Genomic DNA, 16167 nt, shown 5'->3' with positions numbered 1-16167 from the left:
TAGATAGACAGGCTAGAATAACACATCAACTCTGTTACCCATAGATAGACAGGCTAGAATAACACATCAACCCTGTTACCCATAGATAGACAGGCCAGAATAACACATCAACCCTGTTACCCATAGATAGACAGGCTAGAATAACACATCAACCCTGTTACCTATAGATAGACAGGCTAGAATAACACATCAACTCTGTTACCCATAGATAGACAGGCTAGAATAACACATCAACCCTGTTACCCATAGATAGACAGGCTAGAATAACACATCAACTCTGTTACCCATAGATAGACAGGCTAGAATAACACATCAACTCTGTTACCCATAGATAGACAGGCTAGAATAACACATCAACCCTGTTACCCATAGATAGACAGGCTAGAATAACACATCAACCCTGTTACCCATAGATAGACAGGCTAGAATAACACATCAACTCTGTTACCCATAGATAGACAGGCTAGAATAACACATCAACCCTGTTACCCATAGATAGACAGGCCAGAATAACACATCAACCCTGTTACCCATAGATAGACAGGCTAGAATAACACATCAACCCTGTTACCCATAGATAGACAGGCTAGAATAACACATCAACTCTGTTACCCATAGATAGACAGGCTAGAATAACACATCAACCCTGTTACCCATAGATAGACAGGCTAGAATAACACATCAACCCTGTTACCCATAGATAGACAGGCTAGAATAACACATCAACCCTGTTACCCATAGATAGACAGGCTAGAATAACACATCAACCCTGTTACCCATAGATAGACAGGCTAGAATAACACATCAACTCTGTTACCCATAGATAGACAGGCTATAACACATCAACTCTGTTACCCATAGATAGACAGGCTAGAATAACACATCAACTCTGTTACCCATAGATAGACAGGCTAGAATAACACATCAACTCTGTTACCCATAGATAGACAGGCTAGAATAACACATCAACCCTGTTACCCATAGATAGACAGGCTAGAATAACACATCAACTCTGTTACCCATAGATAGACAGGCTAGAATAACACATCAACCCTGTTACAGAATAACACATCAACCCTGTTACCCATAGATAGACAGGCTAGAATAACACATCAACCCTGTTACCCTGAATAACACATCAACCTGTTACCCATAGATAGACAGGCTAGAATAACACATCAACCCTGTTACCCATAGATAGACAGGCTAGAATAACACATCAACCCTGTTACCCATAGATAGACAGGCTAGAATAACACATCAACTCTGTTACCCATAGATAGACAGGCTAGAATAACACATCAACTCTGTTACCCATAGATAGACAGGCTAGAATAACTAGAATAGATAGACATAGAATAACTCAACCCTGTTACCCATAGATAGACAGGCTAGAATAACACATCAACTCTGTTACCCATAGATAGACAGGCTAGAATAACACATCAACCCTGTTACCCATAGATAGACAGGCAGAATAACACATCAACCCTGTTACCCATAGATAGACAGGCTAGAATAACACATCAACCCTGTTACCTATAGATAGACAGGCTAGAATAACACATCAACTCTGTTACCCATAGATAGACAGGCTAGAATAACACATCAACCCTGTTACCCATAGATAGACAGGCTAGAATAACACATCAACTCTGTTACCCATAGATAGACAGGCTAGAATAACACATCAACCCTGTTACCCATAGATAGACAGGCTAGAATAACACATTAACTCTGTTACCCATAGATAGACAGGCTAGAATAACACATCAACCCTGTTACCCATAGATAGACAGGCCAGAATAACACATCAACCCTGTTACCCATAGATAGACAGCCTAGAATAACACATCAACCCTGTTACCTATAGATAGACAGGCATCAAACCCTGTTACCCATAGATAGACAGGCTAGAATAACACATCAACTCTGTTACCCATAGATAGACAGGCTAGAATAACACATCAACTCTGTTACCCATAGATAGACAGGCTAGAATAACACATCAACCCTGTTACCCATAGATAGACAGGCTAGAATAACACATCAACTCTGTTACCCATAGATAGACAGGCTAGAATATCAACCCTGTTACCCATAGATAGACAGGCCAGAATAACACATCAACCCTGTTACCCATAGATAGACAGGCTAGAATAACACATCAACCCTGTTACCCATAGATAGACAGGCTAGAATAACACATCAACTCTGTTACCCATAGATAGACAGGCTAGAATAACACATCAACCCTGTTACCCATAGATAGACAGGCTAGAATAACACATCAACTCTGTTACCCATAGATAGACAGGCTAGAATAACACATCAACCCTGTTACCCATAGATAGACAGGCTAGAATAACACATCAACCCTGTTACCCATAGATAGACAGGCTAGAATAACACATAGACCCATAGATAGACAGGCTAGAATAACAATCAACCCTGTTACCCATAGATAGACAGGCTAGAATAACACATCAACTCTGTTACCCATAGATAGACAGGCTAGAATAACACATCAACTCTGTTACCCATAGATAGACAGGCTAGAATAACACATCAACTCTGTTACCCATAGATAGACAGGCTAGAATAACACATCAACCCTGTTACCCATAGATAGACAGGCTAGAATAACACATCAACCCATAGATAGACAGGCTAGAATAACTGTTACCCATAGATAGACAGGCTAGAATAACACATCAACCCTGTTACCCATAGATAGACAGGCCAGAATAACACATCAACCCTGTTACCCATAGATAGACAGGCTAGAATAACACATCAACCCTGTTACCCATAGATAGACAGGCTAGAATAACACATCAACCCTGTTACCCATAGATAGACAGGCCAGAATAACACATCAACTCTGTTACCCATAGATAGACAGGCTAGAATAACACATCAACTCTGTTACCCATAGATAGACAGGCTAGAATAACACATCAACTCTGTTACCCATAGATAGACAGGCTAGAATAACACATCAACCCTGTTACCCATAGATAGACAGGCTAGAATAACACATCAACCCTGTTACCCATAGATAGACAGGCCCACATCAACCCTGTTACCCATAGATAGACAGGCTAGAATAACACATCAACCCTGTTACCTATAGATAGACAGGCTAGAATAACACATCAACTCTGTTACCCACAGATAGACAGGCTAGAATAACACATCAACTCTGTTACCCATAGATAGACAGGCTAGAATAACACATCAACCCTGTTACCCATAGATAGACAGGCTAGAATAATACATCAACCCTGTTACCCATAGATAGACAGGCTAGAATAACACATCAACCCTGTTACCCATAGATAGACAGGCTAGAATAATACATCAACCCTGTTACCCATAGATAGACAGGCTAGAATAACACATAAACTCTGTTACCCATAGATAGACAGGCTAGAATAACACATCAACCCTGTTACCCATAGATAGACAGGCCAGAATAACACATCAACCCTGTTACCCATAGATAGACAGGCTAGAATAACACATCAACCCTGTTACATATAGATAGACAGGCTAGAATAACACATCAACTCTGTTACCCATAGATAGACAGGCTAGAATAACACATCAACTCTGTTACCCATAGATAGACAGGCTAGAATAACACATCAACTCTGTTACCCATAGATAGACAGGCTAGAATAACACATTAACTCTGTTACCCATAGATAGACAGGCTAGAATAACACATCAACCCTGTTACCCATAGATAGACAGGCTAGAATAACACATCAACTCTGTTAACCATAGATAGACAGGCTAGAATAACACATCAACCCTGTTACCCATAGATAGACAGGCCAGAATAACACATCAACCCTGTTACCCATAGATAGACAGGCTAGAATAACACATCAACCCTGTTACCTATAGATAGACAGGCTAGAATAACACATCAACTCTGTTACCCACAGATAGACAGGCTAGAATAACACATCAACTCTGTTACCCATAGATAGACAGGCTAGAATAACACATCAACTCTGTTACCCATAGATAGACAGGCTAGAATAACACATCAACCCTGTTACCCATAGATAGACAGGCAGAATAACACATCAGACAGGCTAGAATAACACATCAACCCTGTTACCCATAGATAGACAGGCTAGAATAACACATCAACCCTGTTACCCATAGATAGACAGGCCAGAATAACACATCAACTCTGTTACCCATAGATAGACAGGCTAGAATAACACATCAACCCTGTTACCCATAGATAGACAGGCTAGAATAACACATCAACTCTGTTACCCATAGATAGACAGGCTAGAATAACACATCAACCCTGTTACCCATAGATAGACAGGCTAGAATAACACATCAACCCTGTTACCCATAGATAGACAGGCCAGAATAACACATCAACCCTGTTACCCATAGATAGACAGGCTAGAATAACACATCAACCCTGTTACCTATAGATAGACAGGCTAGAATAACACATCAACTCTGTTACCCATAGATAGACAGGCTAGAATAACACATCAACTCTGTTACCCATAGATAGACAGGCTAGAATAACACATCAACCCTGTTACCCATAGATAGACAGGCTAGAATAACACATCAACCCTGTTACCCATAGATAGACAGGCTAGAATAACACATCAACCCTGTTACCCATAGATAGACAGGCTAGAATAACAGGCATCACATCAACCTGTTACCCATAGATAGACAGGCTAGAATAACACATCAACCCTGTTACCCATAGATAGACAGGCCAGAATAACACATCAACCCTGTTACCCATAGATAGACAGGCTAGAATAACACATCAACCCTGTTACCCATAGATAGACAGGCTAGAATAACACATCAACTCTGTTACCCATAGATAGACAGGCTAGAATAACACATCAACTCTGTTACCCATAGATAGACAGGCTAGAATAACACATCAACTCTGTTACCCATAGATAGACAGGCTAGAATAACACATCAACCCTGTTACCCATAGATAGACAGGCTAGAATAACACATCAACCCTGTTACCCATAGATAGACAGGCTAGAATAACACATCAACTCTGTTACCCATAGATAGACAGGCTAGAATAACACATCAACCCTGTTACCCATAGATAGACAGGCCAGAATAACACATCAACCCTGTTACCCATAGATAGACAGGCTAGAATAACACATCAACTCTGTTAACCATAGATAGACAGGCTAGAATAACACATCAACTCTGTTACCCATAGATAGACAGGCTAGAATAACACATCAACTCTGTTACCCATAGATAGACAGGCTAGAATAACACATCAACCCTGTTACCCATAGATAGACAGGCTAGAATAACACATCAACCCTGTTACCCATAGATAGACAGGTTAGAATAACACATCAACCCTGTTACCCATAGATAGACAGGCTAGAATAATACATCAACCCTGTTACCCATAGATAGATAGACAGGCTAGAATAACACATCAACCCTGTTACCCATAGATAGACAGGCTAGAATAACACATCAACCCTGTTACCCATAGATAGACAGGCTAGAATAACACATCAACCCTGTTACCCATAGATAGACAGGCTAGAATAACACATCAACTCTGTTACCCATAGATAGACAGGCTAGAATAACACATCAACTCTGTTACCCATAGATAGACAGGCTAGAATAACACATCAACTCTGTTACCCATAGATAGACAGGCTAGAATAACACATCAACTCTGTTACCCATAGATAGACAGGCTAGAATAACACATCAACCCTGTTACCCATAGATAGACAGGCTAGAATAACACATCAACCCTGTTACCCATAGATAGACAGGCTAGAATAACACATCAACCCTGTTACCCATAGATGACAGGCTAGAATAACACATCAACTCTGTTACCCATAGATAGACAGGCTAGAATAACACATCAACTCTGTTACCCATAGATAGACAGGCTAGAATAACACATCAACTCTGTTAGACAGGCTAGAATAACACATCCCCATAGATAGACAGGCTAGAATAACACATCAACCCTGTTACCCATAGATAGACAGGCTAGAATAACACATCAACTCTGTTACCCATAGATAGACAGGCTAGAATAACACATCAACCCTGTTACCCATAGATAGACAGGCCAGAATAACACATCAACCCTGTTACCCATAGATAGACAGGCTAGAATAACACATCAACCCTGTTACCTATAGATAGACAGGCTAGAATAACACATCAACTCTGTTACCCACAGATAGACAGGCTAGAATAACACATCAACTCTGTTACCCATAGATAGACAGGCTAGAATAACACATCAACCCTGTTACCCATAGATAGACAGGCTAGAATAACACATCAACCCTGTTACCCATAGATAGACAGGTTAGAATAACACATCAACCCTGTTACCCATAGATAGACAGGCTAGAATAATACATCAACCCTGTTACCCATAGATAGACAGGCTAGAATAACACATCAACTCTGTTACCCATAGATAGACAGGCTAGAATAACACATCAACCCTGTTACCCATAGATAGACAGGCCAGAATAACACATCAACCCTGTTACCCATAGATAGACAGGCTAGAATAACACATCAACCCTGTTACCTATAGATAGACAGGCTAGAATAACACATCAACTCTGTTACCCATAGATAGACAGGCTAGAATAACACATCAACTCTGTTACCCATAGATAGACAGGCTAGAATAACACATCAACTCTGTTACCCATAGATAGACAGGCTAGAATAACACATCAACCCTGTTACCCATAGATAGACAGGCTAGAATAACACATCAACCCTGTTACCCATAGATAGACAGGCTAGAATAACACATCAACTCTGTTACCCATAGATAGACAGGCTAGAATAACACATCAACCCTGTTACCCATAGATAGACAGGCCAGAATAACACATCAACCCTGTTACCCATAGATAGACAGGCTAGAATAACACATCAACCCTGTTACCCATAGATAGACAGGCTAGAATAACACATCAACCCTGTTACCCATAGATAGACAGGCTAGAATAACACATCAACTCTGTTACCCATAGATAGACAGGCTAGAATAACACATCAACTCTGTTACCCATAGATAGACAGGCTAGAATAACACATCAACTCTGTTACCCATAGATAGACAGGCTAGAATAACACATCAACCCTGTTACCCATAGATAGACAGGCTAGAATAACACATCAACTCTGTTACCCATAGATAGACAGGCTAGAATAACACATCAACTCTGTTACCCATAGATAGACAGGCTAGAATAACACATCAACCCTGTTACCCATAGATAGACAGGCTAGAATAACACATCAACCCTGTTACCCATAGATAGACAGGCTAGAATAACACATCAACTCTGTTACCCATAGATAGACAGGCTAGAATAACACATCAACTCTGTTACCCATAGATAGACAGGCTAGAATAACACATCAACTCTGTTACCCATAGATAGACAGGCTAGAATAACACATCAACCCTGTTACCCATAGATAGACAGGCCAGAATAACACATCAACCCTGTTACCCATAGATAGACAGGCTAGAATAACACATCAACCCTGTTACCTATAGATAGACAGGCTAGAATAACACATCAACTCTGTTACCCATAGATAGACAGGCTAGAATAACACATCAACTCTGTTACCCATAGATAGACAGGCTAGAATAACACATCAACTCTGTTACCCATAGATAGACAGGCTAGAATAACACATCAACCCTGTTACCCATAGATAGACAGGCTAGAATAACACATCAACCCTGTTACCCATAGATAGACAGGCTAGAATAACACATCAACTCTGTTACCCATAGATAGACAGGCTAGAATAACACATCAACCCTGTTACCCATAGATAGACAGGCCAGAATAACACATCAACCCTGTTACCCATAGATAGACAGGCTAGAATAACACATCAACCCTGTTACCTATAGATAGACAGGCTAGAATAACACATCAACTCTGTTACCCATAGATAGACAGGCTAGAATAACACATCAACTCTGTTACCCATAGATAGACAGGCTAGAATAACACATCAACCCTGTTACCCATAGATAGACAGGCTAGAATAACACATCAACTCTGTTACCCATAGATAGACAGGCTAGAATAACACATCAACCCTGTTACCCATAGATAGACAGGCTAGAATAACACATCAACCCTGTTACCCATAGATAGACAGGCTAGAATAACACATCAACTCTGTTACCCATAGATAGACAGGCTAGAATAACACATCAACCCTGTTACCCATAGATAGACAGGCTAGAATAACACATCAACCCTGTTACCCATAGATAGACAGGCTAGAATAACACATCAACCCTGTTACCTATAGATAGACAGGCTAGAATAACACATCAACCCTGTTACCCATAGATAGACAGGCTAGAATAACACATCAACTCTGTTACCCAGATAGACAGGCTAGAATAACACATCAACCCTGTTACCCATAGATAGACAGGCTAGAATAACACATCAACTCTGTTACCCATAGATAGACAGGCTAGAATAACACATCAACCCTGTTACCCATAGATAGACAGGCTAGAATAACAGAATAGATAGACAGGCATCAACAACCTGTTACCCATAGATAGACAGGCTAGAATAACACATCAACCCTGTTACCCATAGATAGACAGGCTAGAATAACACATCAACCCTGGCTAGGCTAAATAACACATCAACTCTGTTACCCATAGATAGACAGGCTAGAATAACACATCAACCCTGTTACCCATAGATAGACAGGCCAGAATAACACATCAACCCTGTTACCCATAGATAGACAGGCTAGAATAACACATCAACCCTGTTACCCATAGATAGACAGGCTAGAATAACACATCAACTCTGTTACCCATAGATAGACAGGCTAGAATAACACATCAACTCTGTTACCCATAGATAGACAGGCTAGAATAACACATCAACTCTGTTACCCATAGATAGACAGGCTAGAATAACACATCAACTCTGTTACCCATAGATAGACACAGGCTAACCCTGAATAAGATAGACAGGCAGAATAACACATCAACTGTTACCCATAGATAGACAGGCTAGAATAACACATCAACTCTGTTACCCATAGATAGACAGGCTAGAATAACACATCAACTCTGTTACCCATAGATAGACAGGCTAGAATAACATAACACCCATCAACACATCAACTCTGTTACCCATAGATAGACAGGCTAGAATAACACATCAACCCTGTTACCCATAGATAGACAGGCTAGAATAACACATCAACCCTGTTACCCATAGATAGACAGGCTAGAATAACACATCAACTCTGTTACCCATAGATAGACAGGCTAGAAATGTTTTAACAATTTCAAATACTTTGTGAAACTTGCATTCAATTGCCCCTCCCTGTAGCACACAACAAGCATTATTGATGATTTAAGATGAAGTCGTCAACTCTGTTATGGTCAACCTTGTTGCTTTACTTGGCCCTTAATAGGCACTTACTATAGTAATTGATTTATTTAACCTTTTGAAATGGCAAAACATGTTTTTTAGGAAGTTGACCGCATGCTCTTTATTACAGAATGTAAAAATTAGGTGAAATCCAAAAACATTTTCCATTAAGTTACATTACTCAAAAGGTATCTAATTGGTTGAACCACCCTACTATCTGCCTACATTAGACCCAGTAGATTCCACCTGGTTAGGGTAGCCTCTGTAGGCACTGGTCTCACTTGTGTTTGAGGTGTTACTGATTGTGCCCGAGTCATATTATTTATTCGGTGCTGGTTTTAAAGCAGACATTATTTGCCAATTTCCAAATGTTTCTTCTAAGGTAAAGTGTATACGTATCAACACTTGAGGGCAATACTGTATGTCTTTCTGTCTGTTTACTGTGATCTGACTGAAGTGATAGGAACAGTGTTCAATCTGTGTCAGAGGAGGCTGGTGGGAGGAGCTTTAGGAGGATGGCTGGAATGAAATAAATGGAAAGGAGTCAAACATGTGCTTTCCATATGTTTGATGTGCTTGATAACATTCCATCATCCTATAGCTCCTCCCATCAGCCTCCTCTGAATTGTGTACAGTATTATTGCCAGTATAGGACTGATGTAAATGGTCGCTGTCTCTAGAGTGTTGAGCTAAGTCATTACCCATTGAAAACACTGAAAGGTTGTGTTGTGGTATTTGCTAAGATGCTTTTGGAGAGATTCAGAGCCCACATTTATAAAGAGTCTCAGAGTAGGTGTGCTGATCTGGGATCAGGTCCCCCTTATCCATGAAATCTTATTCATGATGATCTAAAAGGTTCAACTGAATCTAGATCAGCACTCCTATTCTGAGATGCTTCATAAATACGGGCCAATTGCACTATGTCTTAAGAGAGGCGACATTTGATGCTTGTCTTGTCCATTTCATATCAACTGGTGTTCTCCCAGGAACTGCACAGGAGAAACCAGATGCACCAGGACCCTGGCAAAACCAAAGCCCTCCAGACCATCATAGAGATGAAGGTAAGAACCATGGGGCATTATGGGTACATTATGGGTACTGTTGTACATCATGCTACACCTGACTAGCACCATCACTGAGACCAACCATGTGGTCAGATGAAGTACGCAAACATTAGTTCTAAGAAGAACGGTTTTGCTTAGTTTGATTGCACTTTGATTCTAGTCTGTGGATAGCTTCGAAAGCCAAGGCTTTGTTCAACAAGACGATATTTGGAAGTATGACCTTGTGAGACTAGTCTGTGTAGATTATGTTACAAAGGTACTTAACATGCAAAAGCTATGAAAAATATATTCAAAGCAGTAACTGAACCACTATAGAGCCCATCAGTCTACTGTAGCTGCAGAGCTGTGATATCGCCTCCTAAATATAAAGCATGAGCTCACAGCCCTCCAGCACGCCACTCTCTCACACACCACACCACATCAGATGGAGATGGATTGGGGCTGAGCAAAACCCCAACATCTCCTACCACTGTCATGTGACTCTCCAATTGCATGGTCACATGACATGCTGGCTCCAGGAGGTTCTGGATTTGCATACAGAGCCAAGCCCCGCCCCTTCCATCATCGGTAGAGGAACTCCCCGCTCCTCTCCACTCTTTTCACAGCCATGTTGATGCTGATGTTAGCATGAGTAATGCTTTCTCTCTCTCTCTCTCTGACTCCGACTCTCTCTGACTCTCTCTCTCTTCTCTCTCTCTCTCTCTTCTCTCTCTCTCTCTCGCTCTCTACCTTACTCCTCAAACACCAAGGAGAGCAAGCAGCCAGCTTGCTGGTACCATGGAAACAGGTGTGGTTGTTTATGACACTGAGGCCAGAACACAGGGGAGGAGGGAGGGAGGGAGGGAGGGAGGGAGAGAGAGAGAGAGAGAGAGAGAGAGAGAGAATTACATCCTCAGCTTGATCAGCATAGCTTCTCTGACCCATTGAGCTACGGTATGTTGTTCTCTGTACTATGTTCTAATGTACTACTATGTTCTCTCTATGGTAGCTTGCATCTGACTGCAATTGTAGGATAGTGATGCATTGACGAGGCACATGGCCATGATAACAACTTTCACACTTTCACATTAACTCCTTAGATCAGGACCGTCTGTTGTTTTTTCCGTCATCCTATAGCGAGAGCATCTCATGCAGCCGGTGTTCCTAGTTCTCCACTGGGTTCTGGATGACCCCTGCTAAAGTTCTAGTTCAATTTCACAAGTTCAGAACCTGTCGAGGGAAGGACAGGTCGGGAGAGAGGGAGAAGAAAAGGGGTTCTTTCTCAGTGCTCTGCAGGAGGAGTGCATGGGAGACGGACCACGGCTAATCTGTATTATTTATTTGAAAACCCTGCGAAGTCAAAGCTACACTCGGAGTCGCAGTCGCAGTCCAGAGACTGGCTCCTGCATTGATGTGCGAGCGACTACAGAGCAGTACGGACCTTCTTCCTGCTTCTTCTCCAGGCGTTTCTTTCTGGGCTTGACATTCTCCCAGGCTGGATGTGATGTGTGCTGCTCAGTATTTCCAAATGGTGATTAATCCACTGAGAGGCTGTGAGGGAGCTAAAGCTGGATCTGCAGCAGGCAGAGAAGGAGGAGGAAGCTTTCAATTTTTCTCCAGATACTGCAGCGGCTCTCCTTATTACTTCATAGAGCTCTTTCTCTCTTTATCTCTTAATCTCTGACTCTCTCTGACTGTCTCTCTCTCTCTTCCTCGCTGACTCTCTGACTCCGACTCTCTCTCTCTCTCTCTCTCTCTCCCTCTCTTTCAAGTGTTTTGTGTTTTGCACACTGGTCAACCTTTGGAAATGTTCTACCACTGGATTTTAAGTGTGGATGTAGTGTACAACTAGTGTGTGTGTCTGCATGTGTGTGTGTGTCTGCGTGTGTGTGTGTGTGTGTGTGTGTGTGTGTGTGTGTGTGTGTGTGTGTGTGTGTGTGTGTGTGTGTGTGTGTGTGTGTGTGTGTGTGTTGTGCAAGACACCAAGATAGAGTCTTACAGCTGGTGTGTGTGTGTTGACCAGGATACGAAGATAGCGTCTCTGGAGCGCAACATAAGGGACCTGGAGGATGAGATCCAGATACTGAAGGCTAATGGCTTGCTGAACACCGAGGACAGAGAGGAGGAGATCAAACAGATGGAGGTCTACAAGAACCACTCCAAGTTTATGAAGGCCAAGGTACACACACATATAGAGGAAAAAACACAAACTCACACATGCACACATACACACACGTACACGCACGCACGCACACACACACACACAAACACACACATTTACTGTGTGTATGATGTGCCAAACACAATCACTCACAATCTTGGTTTTGCTGTGCAGGTTCAAAGTGAACAGAACAGAGCTGACTGTAAATAAACTAGCTTTAGTATTAAATTAACTGATTTCATCAGGGAAGTGCTTCGCTGGGAGCTGTCTGACTGGGAGATGCTTACTTGTTGATTTGTTACTGACTGTACATTTATCAGAGAGACAGCAGAGAGAGCAGAGGAAGACAATAAAGAACATAATTTTGTTATTAAAATCTCTCTTTTCTGATCACCTCTGAAGCCTTGTCAATATGGTTGTATCCATCTAATCTAGTATGACTGATAGTAGAGTATTACCATTGGAACCAACTGCACCAAATTTTCTCATTAGATCTTATCACTTCTTATTCAGTTGGTCCAGCTTTGATTTGCTCAGTCATATTATACAGTCTGTCGTCAGTTGTCTCACAGTCAGTTTAAGTTCCCAGCCTCTTTCTAAGCCTCCCTGTCTGTATGTCTGTCACATTGTCTGTCTGTCCGTCCATCCCTCCGTCCGCCAGCCTGCCTGTCAAACAGATGTGTTTGTCTTTCGAGCCCTCTATCTGTGGCATGTCATCTAGCCTCTAGCCTATCTGTAGAATTGTGTCCGTGTGTTTACATCCAACTCCACATGCATTTTACCAATTTGTGGCTGAAACCAGCGGGGGGGGGTTTGTTGTTGTATTTTTATTTATTTAAATTTTACCCCCTTTTCTCCCCAATTTCGTGGTATCCAATTGTCGCTACAAGACTCCCTTACGGAGTTGTAGCGATGAAGGTCGAAAGCCATGCGTCCTCCGAAACACAGAAGCACTGCTTCTTAACACAGTGCGCATCCAACCCGGAAGCCAGCCGCACTAATGTGTCTGGCTTCCGGGTTGGATGCGACCTTGTTAGCGATCTGGTTAGCGTGCACTGTGCCCGGCCCGCCACAGGAGTCGCTAGTGCGCAATGAGACAAGGATATCCCCACCAAACCCTCCCTAACCCGGACGACGCTAGGCCAGTTGTGCTTCGCCCCACGGACCTCCCAATCGCGGCCGGCTGTGACAGAGCCCGGGCGTGAACCGTGAGTCTCTGGTGCCATAATGCGCCACCCGGGAGGCCCCTTGTTGTTGTTTTTTTAACCCATTATTCATCAATCATAGATAGGGCTGATGTATACCTCATGAATAATGCAGGAGAGTCAATCCAAAATGCATCTTTAGTGAGAGGAGATCCTGGCTGAAAGGAACACAGTGGATAAACTGTCAGCCCATTTCAGTGAGAGGCTGTTCTGTCCAATGTCCACCTCACAAAACACACTCAGTACAGTCATACACAGACACCTAATACAAACACACACACACATACAGGCACACACCTGCCATAATCATACTAGTTAGCTGTCAACTTCATACAATAGCTAGTTGTGATACTCCCTGTTCTGTATGTGTATGTGTGTCTCTCCTCCACAGATTGACCAGCTGAAGCAGGAGCTGTCCAAGAAGGAGTCTGAGCTGCTGGCTCTGCAGACCAAGCTGGAGACCCTGAACAACCAGAACTCAGACTGCAAACAGCATATAGAGGTTCTCAAAGAGTCCCTCACTGCTAAGGAGCAGCGCGCTGCCATACTGCAGACAGAGGTAGCTACACCGTACACAGACACCGTACACACACACACACCGTACACACACACCGTACACACACACACACACACACACACACACACACACACACACACACACACACACACACACACACACACACACACACACACACACACATATGCAGACAAGCACACACACGCACCGGCACGCGCGTGCACACACAAAAACACACAAAAACACACACATGCCTATGTACACCCTTGGATGATGTAAAATATTTACGTTTAAATGATGTGTGCAGAATCTCGTTGGGGTCATTAATAAAATGTTTTTTCCCCTGCATGTATTTTGGTCCTTGTCCTGTTTTGGTCCACATAAGGGCACATTATATCACTCTCTCCTGGTCCTCTGTATCACACACTTACATACAGTTGAAGTCGGACGTTTACATACACCTTAGCCAACTACATTTTAACTCAGTTTTTCACAATTCCTGACATTTAATCCTAGTAAAAATTCCCTGTCTCAGGTCAGTTAGGATCACCACGTTATTTTAAGAATTCATCACATTCCCAGTGGGTCAGAAGTTTACATACACTCAATTCGTATTTGGTAGCATTTCCTTTTAATTGTTTAACTTGGGTCAAATGTTTCGGTAGCCTTCCACAAGCTTCCCACAATAAGTTGGGTGAATATTGTCCCATTCCTCCTGACAGAGCTGGTGTAACTGAGTCAGGTTTGTAGGCCTCCTTGCTCGCACACGCCTTTTCAGTTCTGCCCACACATTTTCTATGCGAATGAGCTCAGGTCTTTGTCATGGCCACTCCAATACCTTGACTTTGTTGTCCTTAAACCATTTTGCCACAACTTTGGAAGTATGCTTGGGGTCATTGTCCAATTGGAAGACCCATTTGCGACCAAGCTTTAACATCCTGACTGATGTCTTGAGATGTTGCTTAAATATGTCCACATAATTGTTAATTCCTCATGAACCATCTATTTTGTGACGTGCACCAGTCCCTCCTGCAGCAAAGCTCCCCCACAACATGATGCTGCCACCCCGTGCTTCACGGTTGGGATGTTGTTCTTCGGCTTGCAAGCATCCCCCTTTTTCCTTCAAACATAATGATGGTGGTTATGGCCAAACAGTTCTATTTTTGTTTCATCAGACCAGGAAACATTTCTCCAAAAAGTACGATCTTTGTCCCCATGTGCAGTTGCAAACCGTAGTCTGGCTTTTTTATGGCGGTTTTGGAGCAGTGGCTTCTTCCTTGCTCAGAGGCCTTTCAGGTTATGTTGATATTGGACTCGTTTTACTGTGGATATAGATACTTTTGTACCTGGTTCCTCCAGCATCTTCACAAGGTCCTTTGCTGTTGTTCTGGGATTGATTTGCACTTTTCGTACCAAAGTACGTTCATCTCTAGGAGACAGAACGCGTCTACTTCCTGAGCGGTGTGACTGTATGTTCCCATGGTGTTTATACTTTCTTACTATTGTTTGTACAGATGAATGTGGTACCTTTGGGCCTTTTGAAATTGCCCCCAAGGATGAACCAGACTGTGGAGGTCTACATTTTTCTTTCTGAGGTCTTGGCTGATATCTTTTGATTTTCCCATGATCAAGCAAAGAGGCACTAAATTTGAAGGTAGGCTTGGAAATACATCCACAGGTACACGTCCAGATGACTCAGATGATGTCAATTAGCCTATCAGGAGCTTCTAAAGCCATGACATAATTTTTG

At 42.3% G+C, this 16167-nt stretch overlaps 1 protein-coding gene across 1 annotated transcript in view; it reads left to right on the top strand.

Moving 5' to 3' along the window:
* Positions 1 to 16167, top strand: part of LOC115131720 (ERC protein 2-like) — a 161631-nt gene that overhangs the window by 90459 nt on the left and 55005 nt on the right. The window contains 3 exon segments of the mRNA XM_065003147.1: positions 10465 to 10552; positions 12558 to 12713; positions 14292 to 14459. Coding sequence (XP_064859219.1) covers positions 10465 to 10552; positions 12558 to 12713; positions 14292 to 14459 — 412 coding nt within the window.

This window comes from Oncorhynchus nerka, linkage group LG2 (assembly GCF_034236695.1).
Source record: "Oncorhynchus nerka isolate Pitt River linkage group LG2, Oner_Uvic_2.0, whole genome shotgun sequence".
Taxonomy (NCBI): domain Eukaryota; kingdom Metazoa; phylum Chordata; class Actinopteri; order Salmoniformes; family Salmonidae; genus Oncorhynchus; species Oncorhynchus nerka.
Note: the sequence above shows the minus strand (reverse complement) of the source record. Positions and strands in the feature narration are given on the sequence as shown.